The sequence below is a fragment of the Brassica napus genome, chromosome A9 (genome assembly GCF_020379485.1).
Source record: "Brassica napus cultivar Da-Ae chromosome A9, Da-Ae, whole genome shotgun sequence".
Classification (NCBI taxonomy): Eukaryota; Viridiplantae; Streptophyta; class Magnoliopsida; order Brassicales; family Brassicaceae; genus Brassica; species Brassica napus.
This window is the reverse complement of record NC_063442.1, coordinates 18845018-18857967: the sequence shown is the minus strand read 5'-3', so window position 1 is coordinate 18857967 and position 12950 is coordinate 18845018. Positions and strand designations below refer to the sequence as shown.

Below are 12950 nucleotides of genomic sequence, written 5' to 3'. Positions count from 1 at the left end.
TGGATATTGTATTTTAGTATTTGATTTGTTTCGTAGAATTACATATATCCAGATTTTTTGGTTCAAATCAAAACGGATAACGAATCAAATCAAAATTTATTAATATTTTGCTCAACTTTATCCCTAAATAATAAAAATAATATATATATAGTTTGGATTTTGATTCGTTATCTATTTTTATTCGAACAAAAAATCTAGAGTTATTGGAACCATGTATGTGAGTTTTATATTAAAAAAGCGCAAAGTACATAGTGTGAACTCATTTATGAATATAGTGTGAACGCGTTAGCATACTTATTATCAAATCATTGTGAGGCTGCCACGTGTCTATTATAGTGTGAATGTATGTATTACAATGGTTCTCTTTTAATATATAATGGATTGTCATGAACAAACGCAAATCAAACTCAAGGAAAACAAAGAAAGCAAAAAAACAATTGATGCAATAATATCCATTTATGGTTTGTAGATTATTATGTGAATAAATAATTTTACAATCCATTAGACCACTGTTTTGAAAACTAGTCCGGACCGGCTCGTCGGAGCTTGACTCTCTTTTCTAACCGGTTCCGGGGTTGTCCTGAAAATGGATTTGAATTAAACTGGTAAACTCAGTCAAAACTGGTTAAATTCTCTTAAATCGATGACCCGATTCAATATTAAAACCCGATTTTGTCAAATTCAAGTTTAAAAAAAAATTGCAAATTTCTTTACGAAATCATAAAATTTCATATTATTTTTTAATATCTATCTAACTTAATTAGTTTTCATGACAGTTTTATATTATTTTTAAAAAAAATCATTTTGTATTCATGTGATTATTAGATTTTAATAATGATACAAAGTCTATAAAAATGATTTTATAGTTATGCTCTACATATATATATATATATATATATAGTTACTAAATTCAAAATTAGATTAAAATTTGAAAATCCAGATGGGCGGGTTCTCTTTAGGAATACATACTTAGCTTAGAAAAATTATTTTACTTGTACATGAAGATTTAAGACATTTCAAGAATTAATATATAAGAATATGAAACTTAAGTCTGCTGCTAAAAAGAGCAAACTAATTGAAATGGCTGTTACAGGAAAAAAAAGAAAAGAAAAGAAAATTTGAAATGGTAGCAACCAAGTTTTGATAGTCTCTTCTTCTGTCAAGCTCAAAAGGAAGAGTGTCATACTATTCTAATGATCTTAAAGGAATATGAGAAAGCTTCGGGTCAACTTATAAACTTTGATAAGTCTTCAATTCAATTTGGACACAAAATCGAAGAATCTGTCAGACAGGAGCTAAGAGATATTTTGGGCATACAAAATCTGGGAGGAATGGGAACATACTTAGGATTACCGGAGAGTCTTGGGGGTTATAAGATACAAGTTTTTGTCTTTGTTTAGGAACGGTTAAATAATAGGGTCAATGGTTGGACTTTTAAGTTCTTTACAAAAGGATGAAAGGAGGTGATCATCAAATCCGTGATTACGGCTTTGCCAAATCATGTGATGTCGTGCTATCGTTTACCCAAGGCTACTGCAAAAAAATTGACGAGTGCGGTAGCTCAGTTTTGGTGGAGCCCATGCGGTAGCACAAGAGGAATGCATTGAAAATCATGGGACAAAGTATGTGTAAGTAAGGAAGATGGAGGTTTAGGGTTTAAAGATATCATTGACTTTAACACTGCGATGCTTGGCAAACAATTATGGTGGCTGATAGAAAAGCCAAATACCCTATTTTCTAGAGTTTTTAAAGGTCGATACTACAGGAATGCTTCACCCCTGGAACCGATTCGTTCATACTCCCCGTCATATGGTTGGCGGAGTATTGTTTCTGCTAGATTTCTGGTAAGCAAATGACTAATCAAAAGGGTGGAAACATGATCTTCTATATCAGTATGGAATGATCATTGGCTCCCAACCACTCGCCCGAGACCAGCCAATAAAAATCAACACACTCTTTACCCAGACCTTACAGTGGATTCGCTTATTGATCCTCATTTGCAAAGATGGAATTCACAGGCGATTCGGGCTTTGGTGGACCCACATGATGTGAAATTAATAGAGAGTATACCATTGAGTAGAATTCGGATGGCAGACAAAGATGGATGGCATTTCACAAATAATGGAAAATATACGGTTAAATCTAGATATCAGGTGGAAAGGATATATCCAGATAATGATAAACCACCAGTAGTGTTTGGACCCACGGTGGATATTTTGAAGGCACATTGCTGGAAAATACGGTGTCCACCAAAGAGTAAACATTTCCTATGGCAATTGGTGACAGGGTGTATAGCAGTCAAGAAAAATCTGCATAAGCGAGGGATACCCGGATACACTGTTTGTGCAAGATGTGGTGCGGAGGAGGAATCGATCAACCATGTGTTTTTTAAATGCCCTCCTGCACTTCAGACATGGGCTCTTTCAAAGATTCCAACAAATCCAAATATGTTTCCAACAAGTTCCCTCTTTCTGAACATGGATCATCTTTTTTGGAGAGTGTTTCCACAGATGGAGGATCATCAGTTTGCATGGATACTATGGTATATTTGGAAGGGAAGAAATAATAAAGTCTTTAGTAATATGGATGTAGATCCGTTAGATACCCTTAAACTGGCTGAAACGGAATCAAAGCTTTGGGCTGAGTCTCAAATTCTGACCGATGAAAAGAGGGTTCAACAGGTTGGTGCAATGGTTCTTCCGTCAATCCCAGGAAGATGGTGTTTTACGGATGGTTCCTAGAGAGACAATGATATTTTCTTAGGACAGGGATGGTACAGTACTCTAGAGGGATTTGCGGGTTTTATGGGTGCAAGGAATGTCCGGGCGTCCCTTTCTCCACTTCATGCAGAAATGGAAGCTTTGTTATGGGCAATGGAATGTATGAAAAACTTACGATAATTTCAGGTTATGTTTGCAACAGATTGTTCTCAATTGGTGAAAATGGTTTCAACACCAGAGGATTGGCCAGCATTTGCAAGTTATTTGGAGGATATAAACAACTTGAAAAAGAGTTTTTCCTGTGCAGAGATTATCTATATCCCAAGAACGCAGAACAAGCAGGCGGATAGCTTAGCCCGTAGCGCTAGGAAGGAAACGTCTTTTGTAGTTCACATGGATCAAGATCTCCCAGTTTGGTTCACAGAGTCTATACGAGTCTGTAAAGTAGATGATAAAAAAAAAAAAAAAAAAAAAAAAAAAAAAGCAACCAAGTTTTGAGCTTTTCTCTTAAGAACAAATGTGTTTATGAATCCCTCACATGTGATTATTAGTAAAAGAATCTGGTGGATACAATACAAATGTAATAAGTTTCATTTACAACACAAAAAATAAAAACAAAAGTTCCAGACATCGGTGAGAAACAAATGGCCGATGTCTGCTTCTTCACATAAAACAAAACCAAATCTGTCCCCCTCTGTGTTTTAGTGTACAAAAACATACTTTTACTCTTCTGCATAAGCTTCTGCGTAACTCAGCAGTGTTTTCAATTGTTGCTGCAGCTGTTGACAAACACAAGATATGATCATCACGGTTAAGCGATTAGGATAATGTGACGTTTAAAAGGATTTATTTTTGAGATAAAGAGTGTTAACATACTTGTGCGTGTTTTGACTTTTCTTCGTCAAGTTCTTCAGTCACCTCTTTCATCCTAAAAGAAAATTGAATTTTTATAAAGCAATTAGAAAATACTACACCGCATTGATCTCTATAAAGAAAGATTTGATTAACAGAAGAAGAAGAAGAACCTAGACTGAAGCTCAGATATCTTGTTAAGCAGTAACCTTTCTCTCTCTGAAGATATTGGTTCAACAACCTGTGATTATGGACTGCATAAGAGGTCTATGTGAAGATAATTCCAAGAAAAAAGTTGACAAATCTACTCACAGTTCCATTGATGTCAGATCCTCCAGGCATAAGTGGCAACTTTCCATTTTGAGAGCCTATAACAGAGGAGGAGAGTTAAACTCTCTATAGCCATACTTCTTCACTATAGCAAATCAAAAAGATTTGAAATGTCTCTATCTTACCATCTGTTGCTTCAGTAACTTGTAAGTTTTTCAGTAGATTAATAATAAGTTCCTGAAATTACATTAAGACAAAAACAAAACTTGAGAGCTGTACTAGAAACTCATGTCTCAATGGAAATGTATTATTTTTTTCCGCACACCTGTTGTTTTGAAGTTTGAAGGACCAGATTTTGAAGTTGAGGCATGATGAACGGAGGAGACGAAGGAGGCGAAGGAGACGCAGGACGACTAATTAACTCCTTGATGGGCTGTTGCCGGAAGAAAAACAAAAAGAATGGTAAGATTAGGAGACAGAAAGCAAACCAACTAAATGTGTTAGCAAAAACTGACCATTTTAGATTCGAGTAAACCAACACTGGTAGATTTTCTCAAAGGGCGTGCCTACAGATTAAAGGAGTATGAATAAGCTCAGGCAAGGAGAGTCATCTTAAAAAGTAGGAAAAGATCATAAAACCCACCCTTGCAAGATCCAAGTACTCTGATGTTACTGAGAATCTTCCTTTGGTTTGAACCACATTAGCCTTTGACTTGTCAGCCAGAGAATCACGGAATCCTAATCAAGAGAGAGAGAGAACACACCACTCTAAGCAACAAATAAAAAAACAATAATAAGCAAATGTACTTGCTCACCTCCAGAAGATTTGCTAGGAGCTGAGAAACTGTTTTCTGAAGCACGCTTTGGAAGACTCAATGCTCCGCTAAAGCTAGGTTCTACACGGGATGATGCAGCCGGCCTGCGTAGATAAAGTAGACATGATGTGTGGAATATCCTAATCCAATCATCTCTAAACACAACAATTAGCTAATGGCAAACCTTGCATAAACATGGCCTTTCTGTGGTCCACTCTCATGAGCCTGGACTCTCAATGACTTAGCCTTGGCCTGTGGAACACCGTGATTTGGACTTGGCGTTGCTGGTTCAACAGGCGAAGCAGTTAAACTGAAAGAATCTGAAACTTTTTCCTTTCCGTTCATGTCTTCTGATGGCACTTGTCCTCTGTTACTGGCCTTATTACGCAACTGTTGGACAAAAAATTCATCTTCTTCCATACCCTCTTCTTGGATGTCATCATCATCTAGCTGTTGCACACACAAAAAAAAATAAACAGGTAAAGAATGTAACCACAGGATTCTTTGATGGCAACCAATGGTTTCTTATGAAAGCATAATAGCTTACCGAAGCTGCTTGTTCTTTCAAATCTTCAATATTGAAGTTCCAAGTACTTACTCCTCTTTGGTATTCACTCTGACATGAAAGGTACCTTTTAATAAGCATTTGTGCAATTTCGAGTCTTTAAGTCACAATTTCAAACTTTTGTAACCTTTGATATAGCTTCCTGGTCAAGTCCTTTCAAAGCAAGCTCAGCATCCTTATCCTGTCATACAACGACTCTTATGAATTCGAGCATAACATGACTAGTACAGCAAGCTCGGAGAAGAGATAAAAGCAAGGCAAACCTGAAGATCCTTAACACGTGTCCAGAGAGGTGGCAAATCAGCAAATAACTTTTTCACACAAATCTCTGGAGACTTTGCATTCTTGAAAAACGAGTGTTTTAACAACTTTTCAGCGGTTGGCCTTTTTGTTTGATCTTTCACCAGACATAACGCTACCATGTCTCTAAAAGACTGGGGCACAGCTGAACATGTTTTAGTTAAGAACAAGTCTTGCACACGGAAAATAAACATAAGAATCTAACACAAGTTACCTTTGAAAACTTCTTATCACGGTCATAATCAAGGCCAGGGGGAGCATTTTGAATCGTCATTAAGAGTACCTGTTACAAGGGAAGAAAATGAATAAGATCTGCTCTCAAGTCTTAAGTACAAATATGAATAGTATTGAATACCTTCATGGGTGGATATTTAGAGAAAGGTGCATGACCATGAGCCAACTCCAGCGCAGTTATTCCAAAAGACCAAATATCAGCCCTGTAAAGAAGGTACAGAAGACCAAACCAACCAATCACAACACTATCTACAAAAGGACCAGGCAGAGAAGCATAAGAACTTACTTGGAATCGTATCCACTTCCTGGCTGCATGATTTCCGGTGCCATCCTACAAACAGAAATGAGAAATTACATGTAAATGGTCGAGTAGAGAGCAATTTAAAATACCGGATTGAAGAAAAACGACAATAACCAACCAGCATGGAGTACCAACAAATGTGTTTCTTGAACGTTGCCTATCGCCGTTTTCAAAAAGGCATGCAGAGACACCAAAATCGCCTAGCTTAATATCTCCAGTATCATCAAGTAGTATGTTCCCAGACTTAACATCTCGATGGATATGGCCGAGTCTATGAAGATAATCAAGAGCTTTAAGCGTTTCTTTAAGGATACAACATATAGCAGGCTCTTCAAATCCATCAGGATATGCTGCCTTCATAAGGTGAAAGCACGAACCCTGAGCCATGAAAGGCATGACGACCCATAGCTTATGATCAACCGCAAACGAACAATACGACTTTATCACGTTCGGATGGTCTATCAAACTCATGGTCTGAGCCTCCCTCCTTATATCATCCTACCGAAAACAAATACATTAATTTGAGATTAAAAAAACCATCATCGAAAACTAATAACCCTAAATAAAAAAAATAGAACAGTTGGCCCGTAAACGAAGGAGATGGGTTTAAGAAAGGAACCAGATTGGTGTTGCAGCGATCGAGATCCAAACACTTGATGGCGATGACTTCTTTAGTAGGAAGATAAATTGCAAGATGGACGACAGCACTAGCACCATTTCCAACTTCTTCCATAAGCTTGTAATCTTTAGGGTTTACGGAGAAACCTTTTTTCTCCTTGCTACTGGTACCACCACCGCTCGCCATTTTCTTACGCCGTCTACGACTGATAAATGCCCTACAAAATGAAAACACACTCACCAAAACCGTCTTCAGACAACAATCAAAGAACGAAGAAAAACTAAAGGAAAAAAACAAAGATTTTAAAATGAGAAAAGGTACTGTATAACTTGACGAAGCGGAGACACCATCGAGATTGGTGAAATTGTTTTTTTTTTTTTCTTTTCTTCTTCTTCTTCTTCCTACCTATTTGGTTCGTTTCGGCTCGACTGGTGCTTTTGTATTTCTTTCTGATCCAAGTTGACCACGACAACAAACAACGAGATTGAGAGTTGCTATTTGCTGACGTGGCAAAAGTGTTAAGCATCTAAGATTATGACACGTGGCATTGTGAAAGAGATTGACCGCATCTACACATTTTGCTCGCTCGTTGACTTTGGTTGGCTTGAATAACGACGAACGTTTTCTTTTGTCAACGAATTAGGATCAATGTTTATTGGAATTATCTGTTTTTTTTTTCGTTACCAAACCTAAATACAGCCTTACCCGTATAAAACTGGGTTAGATAAAACTTTTCTTTTTGGTCTAAATGTTAAATAAATTTAGATAAACTTACTTGATATTCTTTAATTTTTAACTAATATTTGGAGCTAACAAAATTCATTACAACCAATGACAGTTATTATTTGAACCAAAACAATCACATGGAACTGACCTGAATAATCATAAATATCTAATCAGTTCTTTTCTATCTTTGGATTTAAAGTACTCGAACCGAACTAAGAGCTAAATCGGTACTCATATATCCAAAATATAATCAAAATATCTAAAAATGATATCTATATTTAGTTTTGAAATAATTTAGATATAGTTTATAAACCAAATTTTTGTATTTGATAATATCAAAAATTATTTGAAAACTTAAATTATTGAAAACCTAATTTATCCAAAATTACTTTAATATTTTTTATGAAAAATAAAAAATTTACACAATATTTTATACAAACAATCTGAATTATCCAATATTTTAATTAAATTATCCAAATATTACTTCAAAATTTGTACTAAACTTGAAAAATTCCAAGTTTTTCCCGATTCTTAGTTTTTCTATCCAACTAAACTAAAACCTAAAAGAAATGAACTGAAACCGACCAAAATTTATTTATACATGGACTGCAACTGGATCAACAAAATTTGGAATTGGAATACGTGAAATGAGTCATTCCATTTGATTCTAGAAAAATAACACCAGTTATAGTGAAAGATCATTCATAAAGCATTCCTAAAACTTTTTTGGAATAAATGGAAAGAGAAGAATTTCTTAACAAAATCATTCAGCAACGTAAATGTTGAGGAATGAGTGAAATGCCTAATTTTATTTTTAATTCAGTTAATACTTAATTTTTATCTCTGCTCCATTCTTTTCATTCCTATAACTACTTCTATTCCATTCATATTCATTCATTCCTTTCATTTCAATTCTTTTTATTCATGCTATTCCATAAAATGGTTTACAGTTACACCCATGAATAATTTTTCCATTTTTGAATAAAAATATTAGAACAAATGAACTAAACCGGATAATACTCAAATGCCCAAATCCTTATACGGGAAGCTTATATCTTCATGGTTAGGCACAAAGTCTCCTCCCTCGTACAAGGCATGCTTCGTGTGTTTTCAATTTCTTTATAAGGCTTCACCCAACTACCCAAATCCTTATACGGGATTGTACTTTTAATATTTTAAATATCGTTGTGATGGTATCAACTAAGATATTCAGTCTTTTTAGGAAGAAAAGCTTCAAATATACTATTATATAAAAGAGACTATTTTAAGAGCTTATTATGCATGCCACATAGGACAAAATATTTAGAACCAATCATTTAGACATGTCATCAAGGGTTTTTGTTTTATGGGCCTCGATAACATGTTTATACCGAACCCATTTGTTATGTTTTCGCCTTAAGTGACCCAACGTTCCTTCTATCGCTATCCCCGTTAACCTAATCACCTGAAGACATCTCTGTCATCTCTCCAACTCCTCAGGTCATACGCTTCCGGCGACACCAGAGGCTTGCACAAAGGTATGAATCAATTGTATCTTCTCCCTCTCTGTTTTCGAGATCCAATATCGTTTCGATTTCGATCTATTTCGCTGCTTTTTTACCATCGATTTGGTTTTGAATCTGCTGAGTTTCTGTTGAGTGTTGAGAATTTTTTGTATTCACGTTCATCCGTGTCGGTGATCTGCAAAAAATTAACGTAATTTCATTTTTCATTTTACGTTTTTTTTACCATGTACTTTTTGCATGTATTAGATCTGATATTTTGATTTGAATTTGTATTTTTTTTTTCATTGAATTTAGCTTTGAAGCTGCTCATTGTTAATCATTATCACGAATATAGGTTGATATGAAATGGTGGTTCACATAATATTCTGTTAAATGTTTAGTGTTCACGTAAATGTGCATCTTCTGATTCTTACCGAATCAGATCTGATTTAAAAAACAAATCTGTCAAAGTTTAGTTCTTTATATATGGTTTTTTGCTCCAGTGTTCTTTTTAGTTGTTATATTGGAATAATCGCTCAAGTTCCTTCTCCACTTCAAAGTTGCAGTTTCGGCTAATCCATTTCTGGGAAGCTCGCAAACATGCCAAAGGAGGCATCCTTATCGGGATTGAGATGCTGATGATTGATGAACAAGTATGTGTCACTGTCTCATCCTTCTTTCTTTCGACTTCCTCTGACTATTTATTTCATCACTAACAGAACAGACCTCTTTTAATTAATGTGCTCAATATCTATATATACAATGTTCATCACTGTGTCTTCTGCATATATATTTGTTAGAGACAACAATATGAATTATCACACCATACTTTTACATATTCAGCTGAATTAATCTTTTTTTATCTGATCTCTAGGGCACTGTCGCCCAGTGGTTCATTGCTCAAAACCGTGTTACAGCTCAAGCGTGGAAGCATCTACACTTTGACAAACTTCTTTGCATCCAACAGCAAGGTGATGTACGGTGTGGCTGACCAGAAGCTGGTTATTTGTATCACACATACCTCTATCCTGTCAAAGCTTGAAGAAAACATTGAAGGCATTCCGTCTCAGTGCTTCAGGATCCATTCCTTTGCAGATTTTGAAGCCAACTGTGATCTTAGAGGGGATCTTCATGGTAAGATTTAGATGAGTTCTTCTCAAGTTTAAACTTTTAAAATTTTCTGACTAATTAAAACTATCTGCTGCTTTTAGCAAGTAAAAGAATAATTAAAATAGTCTTTAAAAACCAGCAAAGGTCAATTCAAAATTTGATTCTTGCAGACCACCACTTTAGTTTTTTTAGTCAATATCTCTCACTTTTACGTTGATAAGTTCAGAGTTTGCTAATTAAACCAAAGAGTGGATATTTTGAGTGGATATTTTGAGTAATTATGTGTGTGTGTGTTGTAGATGTTGTTAGTCACCTTAAGTTGGTTGACGGCCAGGCTCTCCATCAACGTCCGGTTTTACGTACCAAGGATGGCTCAACTTCACAGAAAATTATGGTCCCCCTGCAGCTTAAAGAGTAAGTGGTTGTATTTCAACTAATCAAATATATTTTCTCTTAGTAATATGATCCATCGACAATTACTTTCTGATTTTAACGTACGCTATATTTTAAACTCAGTGGTCCTGTTATGAACGTCTACCTATGGGACCAAGCTGCAGACTATCCTTATGAACATCGAACAGACTATCCTTGACTGTCACAAAAATAGTCTCCCCTGCAGTCTTACCACCTAAGGATCGCCCACTTGACATGCCTCCCATGCCTATTTCTTCGAGCCAAAACAACCACACAGCCAGTGAAGTAGATAGCTCAGTGGTGACTGAGAGCAGTGGTGGAGGGTTTTCCTATGCAAACAGTCATCCCAGCTCAGCAACTGACGAGGAGAAGAAACCAAAATGCATTAGGCGTAATGGTTGATCATCCTGCACTCATGTCACTCAATCAATGGTTGGTACAGACTGCCCAGCCAGCATGCTTTTCTAATAACAATTTTTTTTTTTTCCGCTTTGTCGTTTTGTTTCCTTCTGACAGTGTGCTATTGGCTTTCTTCTTTAGAGTGGTTTGGTTTTGCACCGAGGCTTGGTTATGCATTTATAAAACTTTTTACGTTCACCTGTTCCTTATTATCCTTAAAACAGAAACAAATAAATAACGAATGAAGACACATATGATCTTCTCTTTTTTATACAAATCTTCTCTATTTTCTTGGAACAATTATTTATTTCTATTGTCAAACTATTTTTTTTTAAAGCTGTGACACTTTTTACTCTCCCTCAGTCCTCGATGTATAAACCTTCAACGACAGGATAATATCCTCACAATAGAGCTATCGCAACCTGAATTACAGTTTAATCATGTCAACTATATCCACGTATACTATAAACCGATATGGATCAATCTATACTATTAAAATAAAAGTCATGACTTAATTCATGTGTGATTTTTTAAATTTGGACCACCTTTAGAAAGTTGTTTAAATTAAAATTGTTTAAATTATTTTTGTATAAATATTTCAGTTATTTGAATATTCTACTCCCTTCGTTTCACAAAGAGTGTCACTTACACACTTTTCACACATATTAAGGAATTCATTAAAATGTATTTATGTTTTCATTAATATCACATATCTGACCAATAGTATTTTTGATAAATCAATTTATTTATAAAATCAATGAATTTTGCAATTAATTTTGAGCTGAAAGATTGTATAAATTGCATTGGTATTATTCCTATATTTTCTCTCAAATTGTATCTGAATAAAAACCGTTTCATTTTCTTTTTTACAATATAAAATATATTTTATTTTTCATTAAAATAAAGCTTTTAAATATTTAATAAATTTCGTATTTGTTTAAAATAAATGTATATTTCACTTTTCACTTCAGCAAAAATTAATTTTTTTAGTTAATTTCGTGTTTATTTGAAAATTAAATATATATTTTATTTTAACTAAAACAAACTTTTAAAATATCTAATTAATTTTTTAATTATAACTAATATCATGTACAATATTTTACTAAACTTATGATAATAATTTAATATAATAATTTAAAATTAAATTTTTGATCTTTAATCAATAAGATTTTTCAATTTAGAATTTAATATCACATGATTTAATATATGCTATCACTGAAAATAATGATGTGATATTATTTAATTTATTATTAAAACAAGTACTAAACTGCAAAGACCCAATATCCGCGGCAATTTTACTATTATTTAATTTATTAAATTAATTTTTACTTTATTATTAATTTCAAGTTTACTACTGCAGGTAAACTAAAATTCTCTTCATCACTAGCTACAGATATTATTTTTATTCTTCAATCAAACAGATCAAGCACTTCAAAAGACGATACAAGTCAACAAAAAGATGAACTCAAGGCGAACTTAACCTACTCATCGGAATAAAACCATCAAAACAAATCAAAGCTATAGAGAAACAAAAAACTCTCCAAACATCTTTCTATTTTTTATTCCTGTCTTAATAACTTTTTATATTACGTCTTCAAATTAATTCTTCCGGCCAGTCTATCCTCATCAATTAATTCACAAACTGGAAAACCCCGTGTACAACATATAATAAAATTTTAATTAAAATAAACAATAAAATTTGAGATATTCATTGATTATCATCTAAAATTAAAATATTTAAAAGTACTTTCCGCGCGTAGCGCGAACAAAGACTCTAGTCCTCTATAATTATTGCATCAAAAAGGTTGCGTGTGCAATGCTGGAGAAGTCAATTATTGCATCCAAAATTATTTGAATGTATTTATGTAAAATATTTTAATTTCATTATCAATTTATCACAAATTATCGGATCCAAGTCTCACTACAAAAAAACATGACCTTAACGACAACAATATTAGTAGCTAGTTGGTTGTAATATGGGCATTACGACCAATTAACTTCGAAAATCGATTGGTCGTTAGAAGCTAGTCGTAATTAATTATTAGAGGCACATTGGTCGTAATATTACGAATAGACATATATATTAGTCGTACACTGGTCATAACCTTACGACCAATTTACCTCTAATGTCGATGTTTATT

General features: G+C 34.3%; 2 protein-coding genes across 4 annotated transcripts; one reads left to right on the top strand and one right to left on the bottom strand.

Moving 5' to 3' along the window:
• Positions 1-3210: 3210 nt before the first annotated feature.
• Positions 3211-7559, bottom strand: LOC106395090 (serine/threonine-protein kinase BLUS1). Its single transcript, XM_013835617.3, has 19 exons — positions 6998-7559; positions 6677-6893; positions 6176-6555; positions 6043-6087; positions 5878-5959; positions 5737-5805; positions 5486-5656; positions 5350-5403; positions 5205-5273; positions 4842-5107; positions 4658-4761; positions 4486-4580; positions 4358-4408; positions 4168-4275; positions 4028-4079; positions 3885-3940; positions 3746-3813; positions 3597-3648; positions 3211-3499 (listed from the first exon to the last, which is right to left on the bottom strand). The coding sequence occupies exons 1-19, from the start codon at positions 7024-7026 to the stop codon at positions 3443-3445; spliced, it is 2025 nt and encodes a 674-aa protein (XP_013691071.1). The 5' UTR covers positions 7027-7559; the 3' UTR covers positions 3211-3442.
• Positions 7560-8729: 1170 nt separating this feature from the next.
• LOC106391769 lies at positions 8730-11014 on the top strand. 3 transcript variants are annotated; one of them, XM_013832470.3, is made up of 5 exons: positions 8730-8919; positions 9447-9539; positions 9761-10020; positions 10296-10410; positions 10513-11014. In XM_013832470.3, the coding sequence occupies exons 2-5, from the start codon at positions 9532-9534 to the stop codon at positions 10586-10588; spliced, it is 459 nt and encodes a 152-aa protein (XP_013687924.1). In that variant the 5' UTR covers positions 8730-8919; positions 9447-9531; the 3' UTR covers positions 10589-11014. The 3 variants fall into 3 exon arrangements, with proteins under 3 accessions (XP_013687924.1, XP_013687925.1, XP_022546765.1); XM_013832471.3 differs by having other exon boundaries at positions 8735-8919; positions 9453-9539; XM_022691044.2 differs by having other exon boundaries at positions 8781-8919; positions 9390-9539.
• Positions 11015-12950: the final 1936 nt, after the last annotated feature.